The sequence below is a fragment of the Callospermophilus lateralis genome, chromosome 7 (assembly GCF_048772815.1).
Source record: "Callospermophilus lateralis isolate mCalLat2 chromosome 7, mCalLat2.hap1, whole genome shotgun sequence".
Taxonomy (NCBI): Eukaryota; Metazoa; Chordata; class Mammalia; order Rodentia; family Sciuridae; genus Callospermophilus; species Callospermophilus lateralis.
The window spans coordinates 112,479,344-112,500,084 of NC_135311.1; the positions used below are offsets into that span (position 1 = coordinate 112,479,344).

The 20,741-nt window shown below is 39.9% G+C and overlaps 1 protein-coding gene across 2 annotated transcripts; it reads right to left on the reverse strand.

Moving 5' to 3' along the window:
- Positions 1 to 245: 245 nt before the first annotated feature.
- Positions 246 to 18,736, reverse strand: Ybx1 (Y-box binding protein 1). 2 transcript variants are annotated; one of them, XM_076860616.1, is made up of 8 exons: positions 18,416 to 18,736; positions 17,661 to 17,724; positions 8,527 to 8,560; positions 5,897 to 5,986; positions 5,272 to 5,574; positions 4,935 to 5,017; positions 1,605 to 1,870; positions 246 to 619 (listed from the first exon to the last, which is right to left on the reverse strand). In XM_076860616.1, the coding sequence occupies exons 1-7, from the start codon at positions 18,579 to 18,581 to the stop codon at positions 1,636 to 1,638; spliced, it is 975 nt and encodes a 324-aa protein (XP_076716731.1). In that variant the 5' UTR covers positions 18,582 to 18,736; the 3' UTR covers positions 246 to 619; positions 1,605 to 1,635. The 2 variants fall into 2 exon arrangements, with proteins under 2 accessions (XP_076716731.1, XP_076716732.1); XM_076860617.1 differs by lacking the exon at positions 5,897 to 5,986.
- Positions 18,737 to 20,741: the final 2,005 nt, after the last annotated feature.

The window sequence follows — 20,741 nt, forward strand, 5'->3', positions numbered from 1 at the left end:
TTATCCACCCTTTTTTGAGACAAGAGCTTGCTAATTTGCTGACAGGTTCTGAAATTGCCACCTCTCCTGCTTCAGCCTTGTTAGCTGCTGGGATTACAGGCTTGCACTATTATATGCCAGGCAGGATTTAAGGCAATTCGCCCTGAGGGAATTACCTGTATCATCTATTTGTAGACTAGTTTATGTTAATGGCCCATGAACAGTAAAGACTTAACTCAAACTAGACAGAGGTATACACAAAGACAATTATTTAAGACCTTTATTAATAGGTGCTTGCAGTTTGTTGACTTTTTTTGAAAAAATCAAGTTGTAAACTTTTATTACAAATTAAAAATGAAGTTCTTAAAAATCTCAACTTGACCAGATATGAAACAATTTAAAAACCTTTAAAGGTGTATTGAGAAAAACCAGGCTTTTTTAAAAAACACGTTTGTCATTACCAAAAAGAGACGTCTTTAGGTAAAAATAATAAAAACCCCATGCTGCATAGATAATGCAGATAGTTCTAGTTATCTGGTCAACGGGCAAAAAGCAAGCACTTAAGGTCTTCAGCTCCAATCTTTTGTTCATTTCTTATTGCTGGAATTTCATATTCATTTCTTCTTGTTGGATGTCTAAACTGCAAAGAAAAAAGGTTTATCATGTACGATTCACTGCAACAACACATCAAATTTTCTATATCACATAAGCACAATGTAAGGGAGACAAATAAATCTCATTGTTTTACCTAAGACAGTGATATATACTTGAAGCAGACATTATACTGTGTGATTTAAGGGTTACTTGTGGATTCTGGATGATTTTTGGCCACCCAGAAAACAGGGAAAACTGTAAAGTATCAAAGGCAGAAAAATGTCAATTCCAGAGCCAAAGAGAATTACATGTCTCTAGATATAAAGTAAAAAAACTAAATGGAAAGGAATCCCTTAATTTTGGAATTTAAAGGGAAAAAAAGACATTAATTTATAGTAACAAAAACACAATTGTCAGAGAAGAATTATCTATCTCACAGACATTTTAAATAAAGCATGACTAATGTAAAGAGTCAAACAAGGAATAAATTCCTGCTTTTAGAAACAAGAAAGATCTCCCATCTTCCCCAACAAAAATAAACCAATTAAACAACTATAAATGATTAAAAATGATGCCAATGTTGCCAACTTTCTCCAAATACTGTTATTTGCCACTATTATCTAGGTTATTAATTCTAGTAGCTATCCCACTTCTTTTTAAAAAATGAAGCATAAATAACACAATGTAATTAACATACTTCTCAGAGTAAGGTTAGCAAGACTTTCCTCAGTTTACTGGTGAAATCACAGCATTCTGAAAAGTTGACAAAAGGCTCTAATATTCAAAATACACAATGCGAAGACAGGTCTCCCGGTGTCAGAATTGAGAATTGGATGAGGGACCAAATAGGGCTGATTCTCAACACCCTAAAATGGAATATTTAAGTAATTTGAAGATTAGAGTGAATGACACTACATAAAATGGCTTATCTTACCTGATAAACTGGTTTTTTCCCCCTTGTATTAATAAAGATGACAGATACTACTCATGACTGTCACACCAAGGCCAGAGGGCCCTGTGGGCCTACTTACCCGGATGATGGTAGAGATGGTAAGCCGGCATTTACTCAGCCCCGCCCTGCTCAGCCTCGGGAGCGGACGAATTCTCAGCTGGTGGATCGGCTGCTTTTGTCTCTTTGCCATCTTGTGGTTTAGGGTTTTCTGGGCGTCTGCGTCGGTAATTGAAGTTGCGGCGGTACCGACGTTGAGGTGGCTGCTGACCTTGGGTCTCATCTCCTTGATTTTCCTTATCCTCTTCATTGCCGTCCTCTCTAGGCTGTCTTTGGCGAGGAGGGCCCCTAGAATGAACATTTTGGAAATTCTGAAGTGACAAAACCTCCTTCTTTCAATCCATCCAACAGTGATTTATTTGTTCAATCATAATTATCTGGACATTCTCTTGTTCAAAGTGATCTACAGGCCATTTTGCAAAAAAATAAAAAAATAATAATAATAAAAAAAAACAAACTTGGTTCATATTTCACAAACTGAGCATGATGATTTTGTACAAAAGAACAGTGGTGTATAAACAACAAAGATGAGTATTAAAACTGCCTTTACAACATTATAATCTATTTCAAAATAAGAAGTCCAAAGGGTCGCAAGATGTAGAAATGATAAGTGTTTGGTAATTACACACTATACACATTAAAAACACTGCACAATATACTTCTACGATATGTACAAATGTGTTAACTAAAATATGATTTGAATAGACAAGCAAAATTTTGCCTGGCCTAATCTATTACAAAATTAAGCATGAACTAGCTAATAGTGGTACAACACCATCACCATTTAAACAGACTTTAAAAGGAACTTTAAACACAACTTTGAAAGGCACCACACTTATTACCCTTGCCAAAGGGTAGAAAATAAGACCAAAGATGCCCCCCCTTCATACAAATGAATCCACAGCAATCATTAGTCAATTTATTAGTCAACTATTAGTTACTGAAGTCTGTACGCTAGAGACTATCCACAAAAACTTATTGTGACTTATTAATATCCACAATAAAATGTGGGAACAATTCATGTCCATCAACACGTGAACACCCATTCAATGCAATGTGATAGACACAAAAATGGATTAGGCACTAACACATTAAAAACCCTGAGAACACATGCTAAGTAAAAGCAGCCAGAAACCAAGTCACACACTGTATGATTCCATTTATATGGAATAGGTACAATAAGTAAATCTATAGACTTAAAGTAGATTTAACGAAGTTCAAATTATACAACTCCAGCAATATAGTATCTTCAAAGGCCTAAAATTAAAGAGACTCCATCACCCAGGGGAAAGACATTTGTGTTTTTTTCTTTTTCTGCTGGTGATTAAACAACAGAAAAACAATGAAATATTATTGAACTTTCCCTACATACACTTACAGCACTCCAGAAAGCCCCAGGACCATATCAAAATCATAACTTTAATTCACATTTACCTTCCACATTCAATTTTTTTTTAACTTCCACATTCTCTAAAATCCCCATCTACTCATCCCAACCCTTTCCTCTCCCCTAATACCCACTTTTTACACATCTTTTGTATGGGAATTAAATCCAGGGATGTTTTACCACTGTGCTACGTCCCCCGGGGAGGCTGGCCTCAAACTTAGTAGTCCTCCTACCTCAGACTCTCCCTAAATCACCGGAGAACCATGATGGTTTTTACATAATTCTTCCAACTTCTTCCTGAAAATTGCAGGCTTTCAATCTTATAATAGTCTCTGTTTTACCTCCTCTGCCTATTATAGTTCCAAGTTTCTAATTACCTTTTATATTGATGACCTCGTTATCTACCCCTGAGTTCTCAATTTCAAACACGTGACTCCCTAGTTACCCTATTTCTTATTTTTCTAGTTTATTCCTTGTTTTCCCATTCTTAATTTTCACTAGAATCTATAATCACTACTCCTGGTCTTTTCTCCCTCTAGAGATATTTTCACAATGTTGTCCCTGACCACCTTTCTTCTCCTTTAGACTCAACTTTTAGTAATTATCTTCTATTGTACTTTTTATCCTATAAATCCTCTTATTTCTCATAAATGAGCCCTTCTGATTTCATATATTCTCCTTCCTAACCTGTTTGTTTCCTTTCCAACAAAACTTCTTCCTAGGGTCCCCATCTTATTCAATTTGCTCTTGAACCTACACCAACCAGGATTTCATGCCAAAAATTCATGCATTCAGACACATTTCATTTACCATTCATTTGAAGAAAACAACACCCACCCCAACCCTAACTCCTGACTAGGTTAGAAAGCCCTACCCACATTCATTGATAATTTCACTGCACACTTTAGAGCAAAATGTGTTCTGTAGTAATTATCTGGCACTGTAAAATATTTTACATAATGAACACGAGGCTATTGAATCTGAAATAAACTGAAAAGACTTTTGTACAAGATTTTTTTAAACCTTTTCTAGAATTTAACAAATGCAGTAAAACTGATGTACTCCACACTAAAAATGTTTGTGCAATTCACCAATGAAACAAGAAATTTGAAGTAGCTTTACAGTGTAACAAACAGCCAAATCAAAGATTCTGCTGTTGGAACTTGTGAATAATAATGTACAGAGTGCCAGGGGAACCCCGTTCAGACTTTAACCACCAGACAGAACAACTCATCTATCTTCAAAACCTACCAGGTGGCTAACACAGTTGCCTGTTATAGCAGTGAATTAGAAAATCCTTGTGAACCAGCTAGCATCTCAGTTTACTTAAAGTAGAAACTCAGGAAAGGACATGCATCAATGCAAATGATAGTACAAAGACACTTGGCTGTTAATGTAAGATTCAATGTACACCAAAAACCTCTTTGATGTATTGTGTAATTTCAACTAGGTCCCCTGATTTCTAAAGCTTTAGTACTTACAAAAAAAAAAAAAAAAAAAAAAGGCACAGTATTCGATCCTACTACCCCTATGATAATGGGAACACTGCTTTTCCACTGTCTTACTGTTCATTTCCCAAGTATGCCATGGTTCAAGTCAGATATTCCTAATGCTTACCTTTCCTTCCTCCTTAGTAGGGAGATTTAAAAGACATGTGGTTTAAACTACTGTCTTACCTGTTTAAGAACAGAAAATTTGAAATTCCACACCCTCATTTTAAAAAATATGTACAAAGTAGACCTCATCTATACAAGCTGTTTTTAACCAGTGCCAGCAAAGAAGATGCAAAGAACACATTCTCAAAGACAATTGACTTCAGGTTCACCTCTTAGGCATCTGACGAAAGAAAATGTAAGTGTTAACAGGTAAATGACTCAAACAGACTGCAGGAGAAGCATGATGCCACTGCTGAGTCATTATATACAGTTGAAGAATTGAAGATAAACAGGTTAATATGGGCTGTACCTGCGGAATCGTGGTCTATAACCCCGATACATATTCTGTCTCACTGGTCTACCTTGTTCTCCTGCACCCTGGTTGTCAGCACCCTGAAAAAGACATCAACAATCAAACTTCCTGGATCAGTAACACTAAAAACCCAACCAGACAAATCCTATCTCATATGATAGTAAGAGTTAATTTAAAAGGGGGGAGGAAGGGTCATCTAGTTAAATATCATATTATTAATTCCTTTGGTTACGCAAGATGGAAAAGTGCTTTTCATATGACCAACAATTCCAATATAGTGGAAGAATTCCAGGAAATGGTCATGTTGATCCTTTTTCTTTTTGGTGAAACTTACCTCCATCACTTCTCCCTGCACAGGAGGGTTGGAATACTGTGGTCGACGCCCATAGGGTCTCCGCATGTAGTAAGGTGGGAACCTTCGCCTGCGGTAGGGCCGGCGTTGTTGGGCCTGGCCTTCGGGAGCACTCTCCGATCCCTCATTCTTTTCCCCACTCTCACTGTTCTGATAATTCTGCTGGTAATTGCGTGGAGGACCCCTACGACGTGGATAGCGTCTATAATGGTTACGGTCTGCTGCATATTTACTGCCTTGAACTGGAACTCCACCAGGGCCTGTAACATTTGCTGCCTCCGCACCCTACAAAAGCCATTATATATTGATAGTGACAAAGGAACTCAGAATACTTTATTTAACAAACTTCACACAAACCCAGGAACACAAGAAAACAAGGGGTGGGGGTGTCTGTGTGGGCAGGGGTGCATAGAAATGACTAAATATCAGCTCCTCACTCTTCGAAGAGACTGCCCTCTAACTGCAGCCAACACATTAGGCTAGATGCACCTGTGTTCATGTGGTCACCTGAACACATCCATCCACATTAGAGCCACCATCCTAATGGATGAGATCTCCAAAATATTTCCATACCGAAGTCAAACCTTTACACAAAAAGCATCCTCACCTTTTCTCCTTCAACAACATCAAACTCCACAGTCTCTCCATCTCCTACACTGCGAAGGTACTTCCTGGGGTTATTCTTCTTTATGGCAGTCTAGTAATATCACATTCCAAAAATAGATTAACAGGGGAGAATAACGTGCTTTTTCATTTAAAATGTACCAGAGTCAATATTATTTTAGCTTGGATATACACTTATCTTATAATTTGCTTTACATAAGACCAAACTGTCAATAAGTTCAGGAAAGCAGGGACCAATGCTACCCCCACCTCAACCAAAATACTCCAATCATCCAAAGCCCCCAGCATTTTAACCACTATTTACAAAACTCAGGTAATTTAACACTCAAGACAGAGACAACAATATTATGTGTATTTTTAAATGCTTTTTACAAAAAAAAGCATTACATATAGCTTGGAACAAAATGAGGCTATCCATCTATCCCCCAAAGACTGCACTTAATAGTAGAAGCTAGCCCCACACATGGCCAGTTTAGATGACAGGCGAGTTTAGTTTTTACATGCTTCAAAGTTGACCAAACCAACTTTGTCCCTGTGTTACCATATCAAACTCAATTACAAATGTCAACCAAAATCCCTTCCAACCTGAGATACTACCATGGAAATGCATTTCACATGTATTAACAATGCCACTCTTTATATTATCTGACTGCATGGGAATGTTGGTTATTACCTCCCAAGAATACAGTATATCTTACATTATAGCAGGCACTTAAAAATTAGTTGACTTGCCCAAGGTCGCACAGCTAGTAAGTGGCAGAGCGGGGACTTTTCTCAATCCAGGTCTTGGGACTCCAAATCCCATGTTCATTCCACATCACAGCAGTATCCATTACAGGATCACTCATGCATTTCCATTCCAGGGGAGGCAGGACAACCAACAAATCTGAGGCCAGTTAAGCTCCGTTGCCCAGAACTGCATCTCCTTGATACACCACTAAGACCTGAGCAGCCAAAGTCCCAAAAAACAACTACATGTTGAAACCACTTACAAATAAAGAGGAAAGCATATTGGTGACACATTGTGGGTCAACACAACTGGGTAAGTTAAAGTCAAAATAATTGATCTCATCTGTCATCTAAACTGTCACATAGTTTTCATACCTTTCATATATAGCCAACTCTCAATTACCTGCAGTCATAGGGGATAGCAGAAGTATGGATAATTAAAATCCCCAAACTCTTTAGTGAACATCTTTATTCCCTTCCCCAACCTTTTGGGGTTGCCAAACCAGCAAGACTGATAAGCCTTGTTATACCATTCCTAAGTCTGCACATTCTTTTGAAAATGCAGAAGGAACAGGTCAAGAGTTGTCTTTATAAAAAACATAATTTTATAAACAAACATTTGCTTTAAACATTTTGTCTGAGTAGTCCTGAATTTACATTTAGAATTTAAATGTTTCCATACTTACATTTGACCCTTGGATTATTTGATAGGGTTTTGGATGTACTAGAAATTGATCTGGCTTTCCCCTTGACTGTCAAATGAATGCTGTATAAGACACTTCAGAGCTATAAAATCACCAACCTATGACAGCTCTTCCTAAGAAGCATGCTGCCATCCAAGCTCATATCTACCGGAATAAAGGTATGAGTATGGAAATGACTTTAGATCTTTAGATTTCTGGATTAGTATAAAAAAATAGTTAAAAAGTTTCTTAAAATAATTTAATACAATCAGATATTTCAACAGTCTCGGTGAAAAAACTGCATAGCACAAAAGTACACATACACAAACGTGCTGTCCCTACCCATTTCATACCTGAGAGGATGAGTAAGTCCAATGAAGCCTATAACATACTTAAGTTTGAGATATTAGCATTCACTTGGCAGTGGCTTACTATAGCAATAATCTTAATTCCTCAATGTTTGAGCATTTTAAAAAACACGTTCTTTAAAAGATCCTTGAGAAAATCCAGCAAGTAGCCCCTTTACTTTGTTAAATTTTCTCCTCCCTAAACACTAGTAGCCAATGCACAATTATTTAATGAATTGTCATCTCTGCTGCACTACCTTTCTTTTAACCTTAAGCTATTAGTGAAGTTTTCCCAAAGAAAGCCAACTCTCCAAAGTTAGAAGCAAACAAAAAAAATGTTTATTAAAAATGTTTCAGGGTAGGATGTAAGTTAGTTTGCTCATTTTCTACTACCCTCTTCGGATAACTGTATTCTGCAGCTCTGTCCTGTTATGATTTGTCCTTATCATAGAGGTAGGCCGAACAGCATCTGAAAACGTCTTGCCAACGTTTCTGTGTATTTATAGCAACACTATTAATTTAAGTTTATATTCATGGAGGCTGCACTTGCTCATTCAAAATTAGGAATAAAAATTTAGTTCAATTAAGTTGAGCAGATTCGTTATTTTAAAATGCTACAGCTATTAACAAAATCCCAATCAGAAATACCTATTTCAATTAAGTGGACTTCAATACAATGTTTCAATGTACATACACATTTAATCATGCTATTACTCTTTAGGTAGGAAGGAACTAAACAAACTGGTGGTTGGACTTAACCTTTTGCAAGGAACAAGAGTTGAGAAGACATCCACCCTTTTCTTCTCCTAAGCCTTGAGTCAGAAGTGCAAGTATCTATATACCCAAGCACTCACCTGGTGTACAAATACATCTTCCTTGGTGTCATTCCTATAAAACAAAACCAAGTTGAACAAATTAAAAAAATGGAATATATTTCATAGTTGCCAGAGATATGCCTGATCACTAGTATACATTTTTTTCCACAAAGGCTTTCTGGCTGCCAAAGACTTATTAGGAAATTTAAAAAGCAGATGTTTAGGAATATAAGCAAAACAAGTCAGACTTCAGTGGGACCAACTGAGCCATAATTAAGGTAGAAGTGACAAACATACTGTCATTTCTAGAAAATGGTTACTGACAGTAATAGGAATGTTTTTTTTCACTCCATCCTCATTGAGTGATCACTATAGACCACAGGTGATAATGGCAGGTTAACTTTGGTTATCAATTTTAATCAATTTACCACTCTGGTTTGGGATGCTATTGGTGGGGGAAAGAAATACTTTATTCTTGAGATCTCTCTGTACACTTTCAGCTTAATTCTGCTGTGAATCTAAAACTTAAAGAAAAAAAAACCTAAAGAAAGTACAACTGATATACACACCACTCAAATGCCGAACAATGTATATATAACTAAGTAGACAGATGAATGAGACTATATTTTTCAGTATCACACACATCCTTTTTACTTCATGTTAGACACGTTTTCCCTTTTTTGGGGGAGGAATCAGGGACTGAATCAATGGGTATTTATAAGGGCTACATCCCCAGCCTTGTTTTTTAAAGTAGTTATGTTATAGATGTGTTCCTCTGTGCCTGGCTAAATGGATACCATTTTACAACAATCATTGGTCTATTCAATTCTGCTGAAAATATATGGTTGAAATATTTATTTTAGGACTTTAATGTGAGCAGAGCCCATCCAGTTAGTTATAGAAGCCCAGATAGGGATTGATGAAGTCCTGAATGAAGGGTTCATAAGAAGGTATTTTAAATATCCTTCATAAAGCAAAAAATGGGGAAAACTATTAGGTACTAAGTTGGAGCAAACTGTATCCTATACTTATACAATTGTATCAAAATAAACCCTAATATTATAACTATAATGCACCAGTAAAAGTTTAAAAGGGAGCAAACTTTGGATGTAACTGGATGTCAAGTGAGGGAGAAGAGAAAAATGATGTCTTCTTTTAGTTTTGAGATTGGTTATCAAGGAGATGACATTAGAAATGAGAAGATCCTCCAGGTATGGTGGTACACGCCTATAATCCCAGTGACTTGGGAGGATGATGGAGGTCAGCTTCAGACACTTAGTAAGATCCTGTCTCAAAAACAAAGGATTAGGGATGTGGCTCAGTGGTTAAGCCCCCCTGGATTCTATCCCAGGTAAAAAATAAGAAACAAGAACTACTGGAAGTGAAACATTTCTATTTCTAGACTATTTCACCCCAAGGAAATACATGTGCCCCACCTTCTTCATTGTCAGTAGGTCAGAACAAGAAAAGGCTTATAGTATAGCTCTAGTATTCAATGACTAGAGGAACAAAGGTTACAATACTAGCTTACTATCAGAACTAGACTATTGGCTTCTTGGTGATCTATGGACCAACTTAGTCAAAGAATGCACATAAAAATTTATTTCAGGGCTGGGGATATATCTCAGTTGGTAGAGTGCTTGCCTGACATGCACAAAGCCCTGGTTCAATCCCCAGCATCACAAAAATAAAAACTTCAATTCAGACCTTAAAGTTACAGCATTATCACGACACAAGAATATTTTTATTTATGGAACCAGAATAATCTTAAAACTTAAAAATCTAAAATCAGGTAATGCTGCCAAAGCTATTCAAGTCAAGTGACTGAAGAAGCATATTAGGAATACCTAGAAAGGCTGGGCGCAGCAGTACATGCTTGTAATCCCAGCAACTCAGGAGGCTGAATTCAAAGCCAGCCTCAGCAATCAACTTTCCAAGGCTCTAGGCAACTCAGCAAGACCTTGTTTCTAAGTTAAAAAAATGGGGGGGCGGGGGGCGGGGCTGGGTATGTGGTTTGGTGGTTAAGTACCCCTGGGTCTTTTCCCCCAGTACCAAAATCAAACCAAACCCTAGGGAATTGATAGCTGGTCAAATGTAAATCTGACCATTGTTCCATAAGCACCACAGAAACAAATTGGAGCTATCTTAATTAGATCTTAACTCCAACATGACTATTCCAAATTCTAGGCCTTCAAGAGGAGGTACTACAAAAAAGTAAGAGATGGAAAGGTGGGCAAAGTCTGGAACAGTGACTTAACAGGGCAACACTGCCCCTACAGGACACTGTCACAAATCAGGGAGCAACCTACCAGCATTAATGGGTCTAGAGTGTTACATAGTAAAGACTCAGCATCCTACTGGACTTTCATGTATGTAAATTTATCATCTGAGCCCTGAAGCTAGCATTTTTGTACTTTCTAAATGTTTGAAATTCAGTTAAAAAAACAAAGAGGCAACTTCCACAGAGAACTTTTTGTTACTGATAATGATAGAACATCATGACCAAAGTTTATCTGGATTTTAGAAAAAAAAAAAGACAAAAAACTGACAGCTCAGAAAACAGTTTCAGCCAAGAGATAAAATACTATGGCTTGACACAGGTCCAGGTTATTGGACCTCTGCAAATTAAGATGGTTGTTGGGATAAGTTACATCTGGTTACTTACTTACTGTCCTGGGAAAGTCCCTTTTATGGACATGACCTTACAAGTAGGTTTTAAATGTCTACTTTATTGGTGTTTTTAGGTTAATGATGTTGACTAAATTTACCAATAAACTTGTTTATTCACAAATCAAAACAAAAACTATGGCTTGGACATACTAAATTGAGACTTTGTCTCAAAAAAAAAAAAAAAAAAAAAAAAGGACTGGGGTCATACCTCAGTGAACATCTGGTTGAAGAGCCCCAGGGTTCAATCCTAAATGGGGGTGGGTATGGTCAGAGGCCTTGAGGCTGAGGCATAATAATATGTAGGGACAGCCTGAGCAAAAACACAGGGAGATCCTGCTTCAAAATAATAAATCCCCCAGGAAACACATGTGCCAAAATAGCTTATTTAATAAGCATGTTTTACCCATTACTGATGTAATGGGGGAGGAGATGGAGACATTCCCAGTGCTTTTACCCTTGGTGGTGTATTCTGAGAACCAAGAACATACTTCCGTCTTTACCATACTTTATTGAGAATGGAGGTACATACAGACAAGACTTTTATGAGCGCCCTTCTCTTCAGTGGAAGATCAACAAGTCACAGAAAACAGGCTGTGCCTCATTCTATCATTAGCACTGTAGAAGCACCTTACTCAAAAATCATTTTTTTGGGGGGAGGTGGGGGTGTGAAACAGAAGGATTACTGGAATGTACCCAGATATAATTCATCACTGAGCTATACCCCCAGCCCTTGTTATTTATTTTGAGACAGGGTCTCCCTGCATTGCTGAGACTGGCCTTGAATTTGCAACCCTCTTGCCTCAGACAGAGTATCTAAGATTAGAGGTGAGCATCATTGCACCCAGCTCTCAATTACATCTTTTAAAATATGTATTGGGTGCCTACCTACGATTTCTTATCTGTATTCTAGGAAGCTCTTTGGATTAAAATGCAATTATTGCCACTTCTGTACTACTCAATCTATCCAGACTGATAAGAATCTTAATCATGGTCAAATGCAACTCAAATAACAAAAAAGAGAAAAAAACAAATTTTAATCTCCCCGAAGAGACTTTGTTACACAAAAGACAATCACAGCTCACCTAATGCTTCTGCTCTGTAAATTTCTGCCTTGATTTTCATGGCCCAAACCATCCAAATTCAAGCACTACACTGCACATGTACCATGTCTGATTGTTCTCCCATCCCTAAAACACAATCATCTTTACTCTAGCTGTATGTACATGAAAATAAGCTAACTTTTTACCAACTACACTATTGCCTTAAATGAGACCTACCATGTGAATCGATTCATAATGCTCCTATACCTTGTTGCGCATTACTACACAAGCTATTAAAATACCTAATTCCCGTATGTAAAATTATAATCCTGTGGTAATAAGAACAAATTCCAAGATTTAACATCTATATGTTTCACAACCTAAGCATCCAGATACCAATTTTCAAGTCCTGCAGATATTAATTCCTTAATATCACAGCCACAATTTACCTCTTTATTTGCTCCCTTTGAGAAAAAAAAAAATCCCTCTCACCCCGCCAACACATCTGTTTCCCAGGCACAGTCCACCATTATCTTTTAGACTGTAGTCTACAGATGCTTTCAAGGGCAGAGACTAGAGGGTAGGCACTGCCCCAGTACTAGGAAACAGAAGTTAATACATTGGATGCCCATTCTAGATTTTTAAATCAAATGATTTTACTTTGAAGGAAGACAGAAGGAACCATTGGAAGATTACAGCGTATTCCTGTTCCAAGTCACAAATCAGTGACCAGGTAAGCATGGAAATTTTTACCCAGCTCAAGATTAACAGGTATAACCAACACAAATCAGTCCTGAAGTCTTCAACACCCTTCATTCATTTGTTGTTTGTACCAAGAGTCCCAGTTCTGAAAAAAGCCACTCCCCCATATATCCCTTTCTTAGTAGCAACTAAGAAGTCTTTATAGCTTCCCTATTGTCTTAATAGCTTTCAATTATATTATGGACTATAAACAATTTACAGGGCTCAGAGACAGACCTACCAAGATGGAGTTTTGGTGATGACCTCTCCAAAGCTCTACAGACTTTTAGTGTGAACTATACATTGAGGGACAACAGAGCACACCTGTAATCCTAGCCACCTGGAGGCTGAGGCAGAAGGGCCAAGTTTAAGGCCAGAATCAGCATTTTAGTGAAACCCCATCTCAAAATAAAAATAGAAAGAGTTGGGTATATGGCTCAGTGGTTACTTGGGTTCAATCCCTGGTGGTGTGGAGATGATGACAAACTCCAGAAGACTCTACTTCCTTATTTTTTAATGCAACCTCATAATACCCATTCTTTTGGGGGGTGGGGTGGTATTAGGGATTGAACCCAGAGGTCCTCTACCTCTGACCTACATCCACAAACCTTCAGGTTCCCACTAAGTTGCCCAGGCTGGCCTCAACATGCAATCCTCCTGCCTCAGCCTCCCAAGTCACTAGATTATAGTCACAAGCCACCATACCCGGTAGATAACACTGGTTCTTACCTCACAGGCCATATAAAAACAAAAGATCCAGAAGTGAAATAAGCTTCAATGTTCTTTTAATTCTTTAACTGCCTCAATACTAGTAAGAAAATTCTTTGTAATGCTAACCTGCATGCTAAACTAGAACTTTTCATGAAATATAGTAAGAAGCAGAAAGTCTTCCAACATCTGAGGAACTAGCAGTAAGCACAAAGGAGCTACACTGACATGCTAGAGATCATATAAATCTTTCAATGGCTACGAACAGCTAGCCATTCTAGAAATGATAATTTCTAGCCATTAGAAATTACTTGTAACTATGTGGATAACCATCAAATTGAAGATGACTAAGTTCTATTTTCAGAGACCGTATAATAGCAGTTGTTATACATAAATACCAGAGCAGGAAAACTGACTTCAAATCCTGCTTACTATGTTTAGGGGCAAGTTTATCAATCTCTTCAGAGCGGAATACCTAAACCTCAAAAGTTTTGGTGATTAAATGAATTAGTTCATTTTAAGTATTCATACTAGATGACCCTGGTGTAAATTGTTAGCTATGTCTATTATTACCATTATCTTCCTGTGAAGGAAGTCATTAGTACACAAGTGGAATTCCCAAATGGGAATCCCACCCAAACAGACCAAACTGACCAGCTTGACTAAGTTTTATTATGAAGAGAGAAAAACTAAGCCTTCCTACACCATGGAAAATAAGTATGCTTGCAGAGGCCATGTAGGGAATGCAGTCAGCCAAGTGACACAACTAAATGTGACACTGGTAAAAAAAGAACAAACACAGGACATCCTAAAGGTGGTGGTAATACAGTCAGCTGGGTTTACTTATGTGGAAACACAGGGCCTTAAGGCTAAATGAAGTTCACATCTTAAAAACATGAAACCTGGATTGTATTGGTATTATTTCCAGAATTTTAAATGTTAGTGATTAATTCCAATTAAAAAAAAAATACTACTGTCCAAAAACATCAACCAGCAGGTTACCAGCTTGTGATCTCTGCTCTACTTTATTTCCTTTGCTTCAAATTTCCCTCTCATTTCAAAACTTTATAATGACAAACTGACATTTAAAGCACTCTGGAGAAAAAAAAAAAAATCTGAATTCAGTTACTAAAATGCATGTCCCATTAAAGTTGTTATTGATTCATGGTAATCATGAATTTAACAAATACGGATCAATCTTAAAAAGCAAAAAAAAAAAAAAAAAAAAAAAAGTAACCCTGGGAGGAATGCTAATAAACTACTCAGGTGGTTCAATTTTAATTTTGCCAACACAGCACAGAAAAGAGAAACTCAATGAATTTCTTTTCAGAATTCCTAGATTACATGTCTAAACAAAAAAAAAAAAATTTTTTTTTGCTTTTCTTTAAGAGTCTGAAACCAGAAGTGCTATGTCTGAACTATACATCCCCAGCCCTTTTAAAAAAGATAGGGTCTAAGTTGCCCAGGTTTGTTTCAAACTTGTTATATTCCTGGATACCGAAATACCTCTCAGATAGGATTTTATTGTGTCACCATGCCTGACATAATTTCACTACTTTAAAAGTCCTATAAGCAGCTGGATGGTAGTGGTTGAGGCAGGAGAATTGCGAGTTCAAAGCAAGACCCTGTCTCTAAATAAAATATGAAAAATGGTGGAATAAGATGGACATTATTACCCTAGCTACATGTATGACTGCACATATGGTGCAAGGCTACCTCATGTACAATTAAGAGATGAAAAGTTGTGCTACAATTGTGTACAATGAATCAAAATGCACTCTGCTGTCATATATGCCTAATCACAATAAATAATTAATTAAAAAAAACAGAACTGGGGATATGGCCCAGTGGTAGAGTGTTCCTGAGTTGAATCCCAGGTACAAAAAACTTTCTGTAAGTTAGGAGGATTCCAAGTTCAAGGCTAGCCTCATAACTTGGCATGACCCTGTCTCAAAAGAGGTGTTGATGTGGATGTGGCTCACTGGTTAAGTGTCCTGGGTTCAATCCCAGGTACCAAACACACACACCATTAGGAGAAAACTCTTCAAGAAGTGATTCCAACAAGGCCAAAACAATTCATCGTTGGTGACAACTGAAGCTATCAACCAACATTACAAGGCAAATTTTAATGAGTTAATTCAACAACAGTTCAGGTCAGGATAGTTCAAACAAAAGATCAAAAGCCAATTTACACTTAACTGGCCCTGAAGGATGAGCAACTGAGTTGCTTCAAAATCAGAATATTCAATGAACAGCATCTCATAGAATAAATACTTATAAAGAGCCACCGTATAAAATAAGTATGAAGAGTCACAATATAAAAATCTCTTAAATGCTCACAAAATACAAAAACTACAACTTATCCCCTCTAATGTGTACACAAGAGATCTGACTGCACTAGGTCAACAGCTAAATGCAGTTATTTTGAAGCTATGGTGGACAGACCATTCTCACCAACATCTGGTATTCCTGTTAAAAATGTATCACAACTGCAGGAGGATCTCAGGGATTTTTCATTTTCAACTCCCTTAAATTCAAAACTAATAGTTTAAGGATAGACAAGCAATGAGAATCAGAGTAGGGCATGAATACTAAATAAAATATGAAAAATGGTAGAATAAGATGGGCATTATTACCCTAGCCCAGAGATCAGTTAAAAAGTAATCAACAAACCAATCGTATTAAAAGTATTCCTTTCTTTCTCACTACTAATCCATTATCAAAAAATTGATGAAAGATGTAGCTTTGGTCAGGAAGGCAAACAGTTCAAGACAGAAAATCCCCCAAATTATGAAAATAACAAAATGTTTCCCCATAACTGAAAAATGTGGCAAACAGACCATCAAATGCCTATAATCTCTTTCCACAATACTGTGTGGTTGATTAACGCACGTTTTTTCATCAATTATGTCTGTCTCTAAAAGCCTGGTTGCCCATTTGATGTCCATCTCACAAACCTTCTGTTACCCTTAAGCGTTATTTCAAACATCTAGTTGGTTAACACCTTCTAAAGTAAGGATGCAAGAAAAGAAAACGCTGAAATGGCGCCAAGTACCACACAGCTGTACAGCCAAGATTGCTACTGGCACTCGCGGTGCTCTACACCCATGCAACTGCACTACTAGCCTTGGCAGCCATCTTGGAAATGATGCCTGGCTCACAAGGGAGCCGACGCAGAGTGCAGTGAGTGAGCGAACTGCAGTTACCACCGCTGTAGCTACAGATAATTCTAAGGCTGAATCTAACGATGTAGCTGGCGGCTTTGCCTCAAAGGAACAATATTAAGTTACCAGGGACTTAAAACCACTCTAATAAAGCTACAGCCAGAATTTAAAAAAATTCTATTCAATTAGCACGATTGTGACACCAGGAAGTAGTAGAAATAAAAATTGAATAAGAAAAAGGACCCTCCCCCCCAATTTACTCTACAGGCAAACAAAACCAGCTTTCTCTGGCCAAAGAAGTACTAATAGAAAACTCCCCCGAGGTATTAAGAGAGGTTTGAAATGGTAAACAAAGGCAATATAACCTTACATAAAGATGACAAAAATCTCATGTCTTTGACTTGTCAAATCATGTTACTCCAAAAGGTTTAACAACGCGTGTGTGTACACACACACACACATAAACATACTTTAATTACAGGATCACATCCTCAAATCCTAATTTCAGTAATGTATAAAGACAAGGATGAAAACGTGTTGGCCTGCAGTTTCCCCAAACTGTTAAGAAAAGACTCACTCCGCTTTCCTTAACTGCTTTGTGCCACAACGAACCCTTTGAGATTACCTTTAGATTAATATTTAGCTGAAAAACAAAAACGAACTCTACATACACGAATCCCTTTACTCATCAAGGAAAAACAAAATATTACACTACCGAGGAAGCAACTGCCTTTGAGAACGCGGCTGGGTCCCTGCAACATGCTAACTGAACCCCTAGCCCCGCAGAACCAAAGGACTGAGCGGCAAACATGCAGGAACAGGGATGGAGCTTCAGACACGCGCATCTCACCTGTTGATGAAACCATATCCGTTTCTTACATTGAACCATTTTACTGTTCCCAAAACCTTCGTTGCTGGAAAACAAAGCAAAACAACCCTCGATTACCAGCCACCCTTGTAAAACGCCCTGGCTTCGGGATCTATCCACTTGCAGCTCTCGGGCAAATGACAGCCTTTTCTCTCCCCATCCCATTAACAGGCCCGCGCGGGGACCCCTAAGAGTCCCTTGCCTTACACGTGGGTGGGCTCAAAGCCGTGGGGCGCCGCAGGGCAGGCCTGGGGCGCGGGCCCAAGATGGGTGTGTACGCAGGCCGCGGGCGGGGAGCACGTGAGGGAAGGGGAAGCCGCCCGGCCCACTCCAGCCTGCGTAGGCGGCGCGCCGCGCCCTCTGGGCACACGCGGAAGGGAGCTGGGTGGGGGGAACCGAACAACGGAGTCCGGGTCGAGCGCACGAGGGCGGCCGGTCCGCCCGCGGGCGCGCGAGAAGGGACCCGCCGCACACGCGGCGGGCTGCGCGCGGCCGCAGGGGGAGGGGCGCGCGGCCCGCGGGGTCCGCAGGGGGCGCGGAGGCGGCGTGCGCGCGCATACCGGGCACGCGGTGCGGGCGAGTCCCGGCCCGCGAGGGCGAGTGGGGCCGGGGGGAGGGGCGGCCGCGCGCGGAGAATCGGTCCCGCCAGCCGCGCGCTCCGGATTGCCCTGTGCCGGCTAACGGTTCCGCGGCCAGACTTCCCCGTAGCCCCACCCCCGTCCCCGTCTAGCCCTCACCGATGACCTTCTTGTCCCCGCCGGCAGGCGCCGCCGATGTAAGGCCGCCCGGGCCGCCGCTCCCTGCGCCGCTGCCCGTGGTGCCGGGCTTGGTGTCGGCAGCGCTGAGGGCGGGGGCGGCGGGGGGGGCGGCGGGCGGCTGCTGGGTCTCGGCCTCGCTGCTCATGGTTGCGGTGATGGTGACTGGGGCCGGCTGCGGCAGCTGCGGCTCCTCCCGGGGTGTGATGGTAACTAGGCCGGCGGCGGCGGTGGGGCTGCTCAGGGCTCTCTGGGGTCCGCTCTCCGCTCCCGCTACCGATCGAACTAGCGAGAATGGCGGGACAGGCGGGATAAGCCCTGAGATCGACCCGCCCTAAGCATTGTTCATTGGCCAACTGTACCGTCAATCTCACCACCTGACCCGAAATCATTACTTCTATTGGCTAAATCTTTATCACTCCTCTACGCTCATTGGCCTTTAGTCGGCTAATTCGGCCGACCTACAACCGTTCCAGCCTCCGCCGCCATAGAGACCGGAACTAGAATTAGAGTAGTCACCACGAGAACCATAGAGTACCGGCTAGGACGGCCAGAGAGAACGTGACTTTCACGAGGCTGCCGCCCGGGTGGGCGGGCTGCCTGTTTAGGGTTGTGTCCAGACTGAAGAAATGGCTTTGTGAGACACCTGGACCAATATCACCTGGCCTGACCTAGGGCTTGGAAAGGGTCAAATATCTCAGGCCCTTATAAAGAGGCGGCTTCCCTCCCTCTTTGCTCCAAGGCCTTTATCGCGGGGATTGAACCGTCTTTTCTTCAATGGCCCTGTGCTCACCGCACAGCACAGGGTTTCTGGAACTGACTTAAACGGATGCTCTCAATAAGCTAGTGCTTTTGGCGGTACAGTCACCTTGGAGGGACCACGCAGGCGCTAAGGCCGCCCCAGCTCTGCACAAATAGTATGAGCTGTGTACTCCGAAAACTGCCTCCTGGTCTATTTTTACCAGACCTGTAAAGAATGTGTCTGCCTTAAGTATTCACGTCTTTTTTGTATCAGACACAAATCAGACTTAATTTCAACTCACGCTTATTGGACAAGTTTTTTTTTTTTTTTTTTCATTTTTATTCCTGCACAGCATTGTGAGATAAGGATTACTATACATATTTTACAAACGGTAAAATTGAGGCAGCCACATGATGTTGCTAAAGTCACTCCCATTCATTCTTACTGAGTGTCTGCTATTGATTGGGGATGGAGTCCTTTGAAACATCAGTTCCTGCCTTTTGATGGAGGCAGAAATTTAAACTCCCAACACTCCAGAGTTGCAAAAGCACATACCATCTTGAGAGTGGAAGCAGGAAGGTAGAGTGCTGACTTCAAGCAAAGGGAGGATTATGAAAGACTTGGAGCCAAAAGAGATGGGGCCCCAGGGGAAATGCAAATAAAGTAATTCAATAAAACTAGAATGAAACATGGCTTATAGAGGTGGGTAGGGTCAATTTCAAATTAATTTGAAATCCTCAGATCAAGAGTGAGAGGGCAATTTTAGAGTTCTAAATGGGGAGTGCCATCTGAGAATAGATTGTAGAAGCAAGGAATGGAAGTAGGGAAATCTATTAGGTGGCTAGTATAGTAGTATTTATCCATCAATTCCATCTATGCCTTACCATTCCACCTCCTAAAGGCCTCCCTAAATCAGTTCTAAAAAATATGATATCAATCCAGTCTCTTCATTCTTCATGCCACTACTCTGGACCAGCACTATCTATTGCTTAGACCAAGAGTAGGCAAACTTTTTCTGTCAGGGTCAGTGTATGTATGTAGGTATGTATGTATGTATGTATTTGTTTTGCAGTGTTGGGGATCATTATCATGGCCTTGCATATGCTAATCAAGCACTTGACCACTGAGCTACACCCTCAACTATAAATAATAAATATTTAAAGCTTTGTGGGCCACTAGGTTCTAACTACTCCATTTCAGAGCCTGAAAGTAGCCATAAGTATGGGTATGTTACATGCCACAAATATTCTTCTTCACTTTCAATTATTTAAACGTCTAAAGACCATTCAAATTCTTAGAATGATCCATAGAAAAACAGGGAGTAAGATCTGGCTGCCAGCTGTTGCTTCCAAACTCTTGACTTGGAGCATTGTTTTGTGGCCTCTTAACCAGGAACAGTCTCCCTCTTTTTCTTGGGAGTACTGGGGATTAGACCCAGGGCCTCATCCATCCCAGGCAAGCACCCTACCGCTGTGCTACATCCTTAGTCCTTTGTATTCCGAGACAGAGTCTCACTAAATTACCCAGGTTGATCATATAATTTGAGATCCTCCTGCCTTAGCCTCT

Coding starts and splice junctions, on each gene's coding strand:
- Ybx1 (XM_076860616.1), bottom strand. CDS start 18,581: ATGAGCAGCGAGGCCGAGACCCAGCAGCCGCCCGCCGCCCCCCCCGCC. Junction 17,725..18,415: donor CGGGGACAAGAAGGTCATCG/GTGAGGGCTAGA, acceptor TTTGTTTTCCAG/CAACGAAGGTTTTGGGAACA. Junction 8,561..17,660: donor GGATATGGTTTCATCAACAG/GTGAGATGCGCG, acceptor TTTGTTTTATAG/GAATGACACCAAGGAAGATG.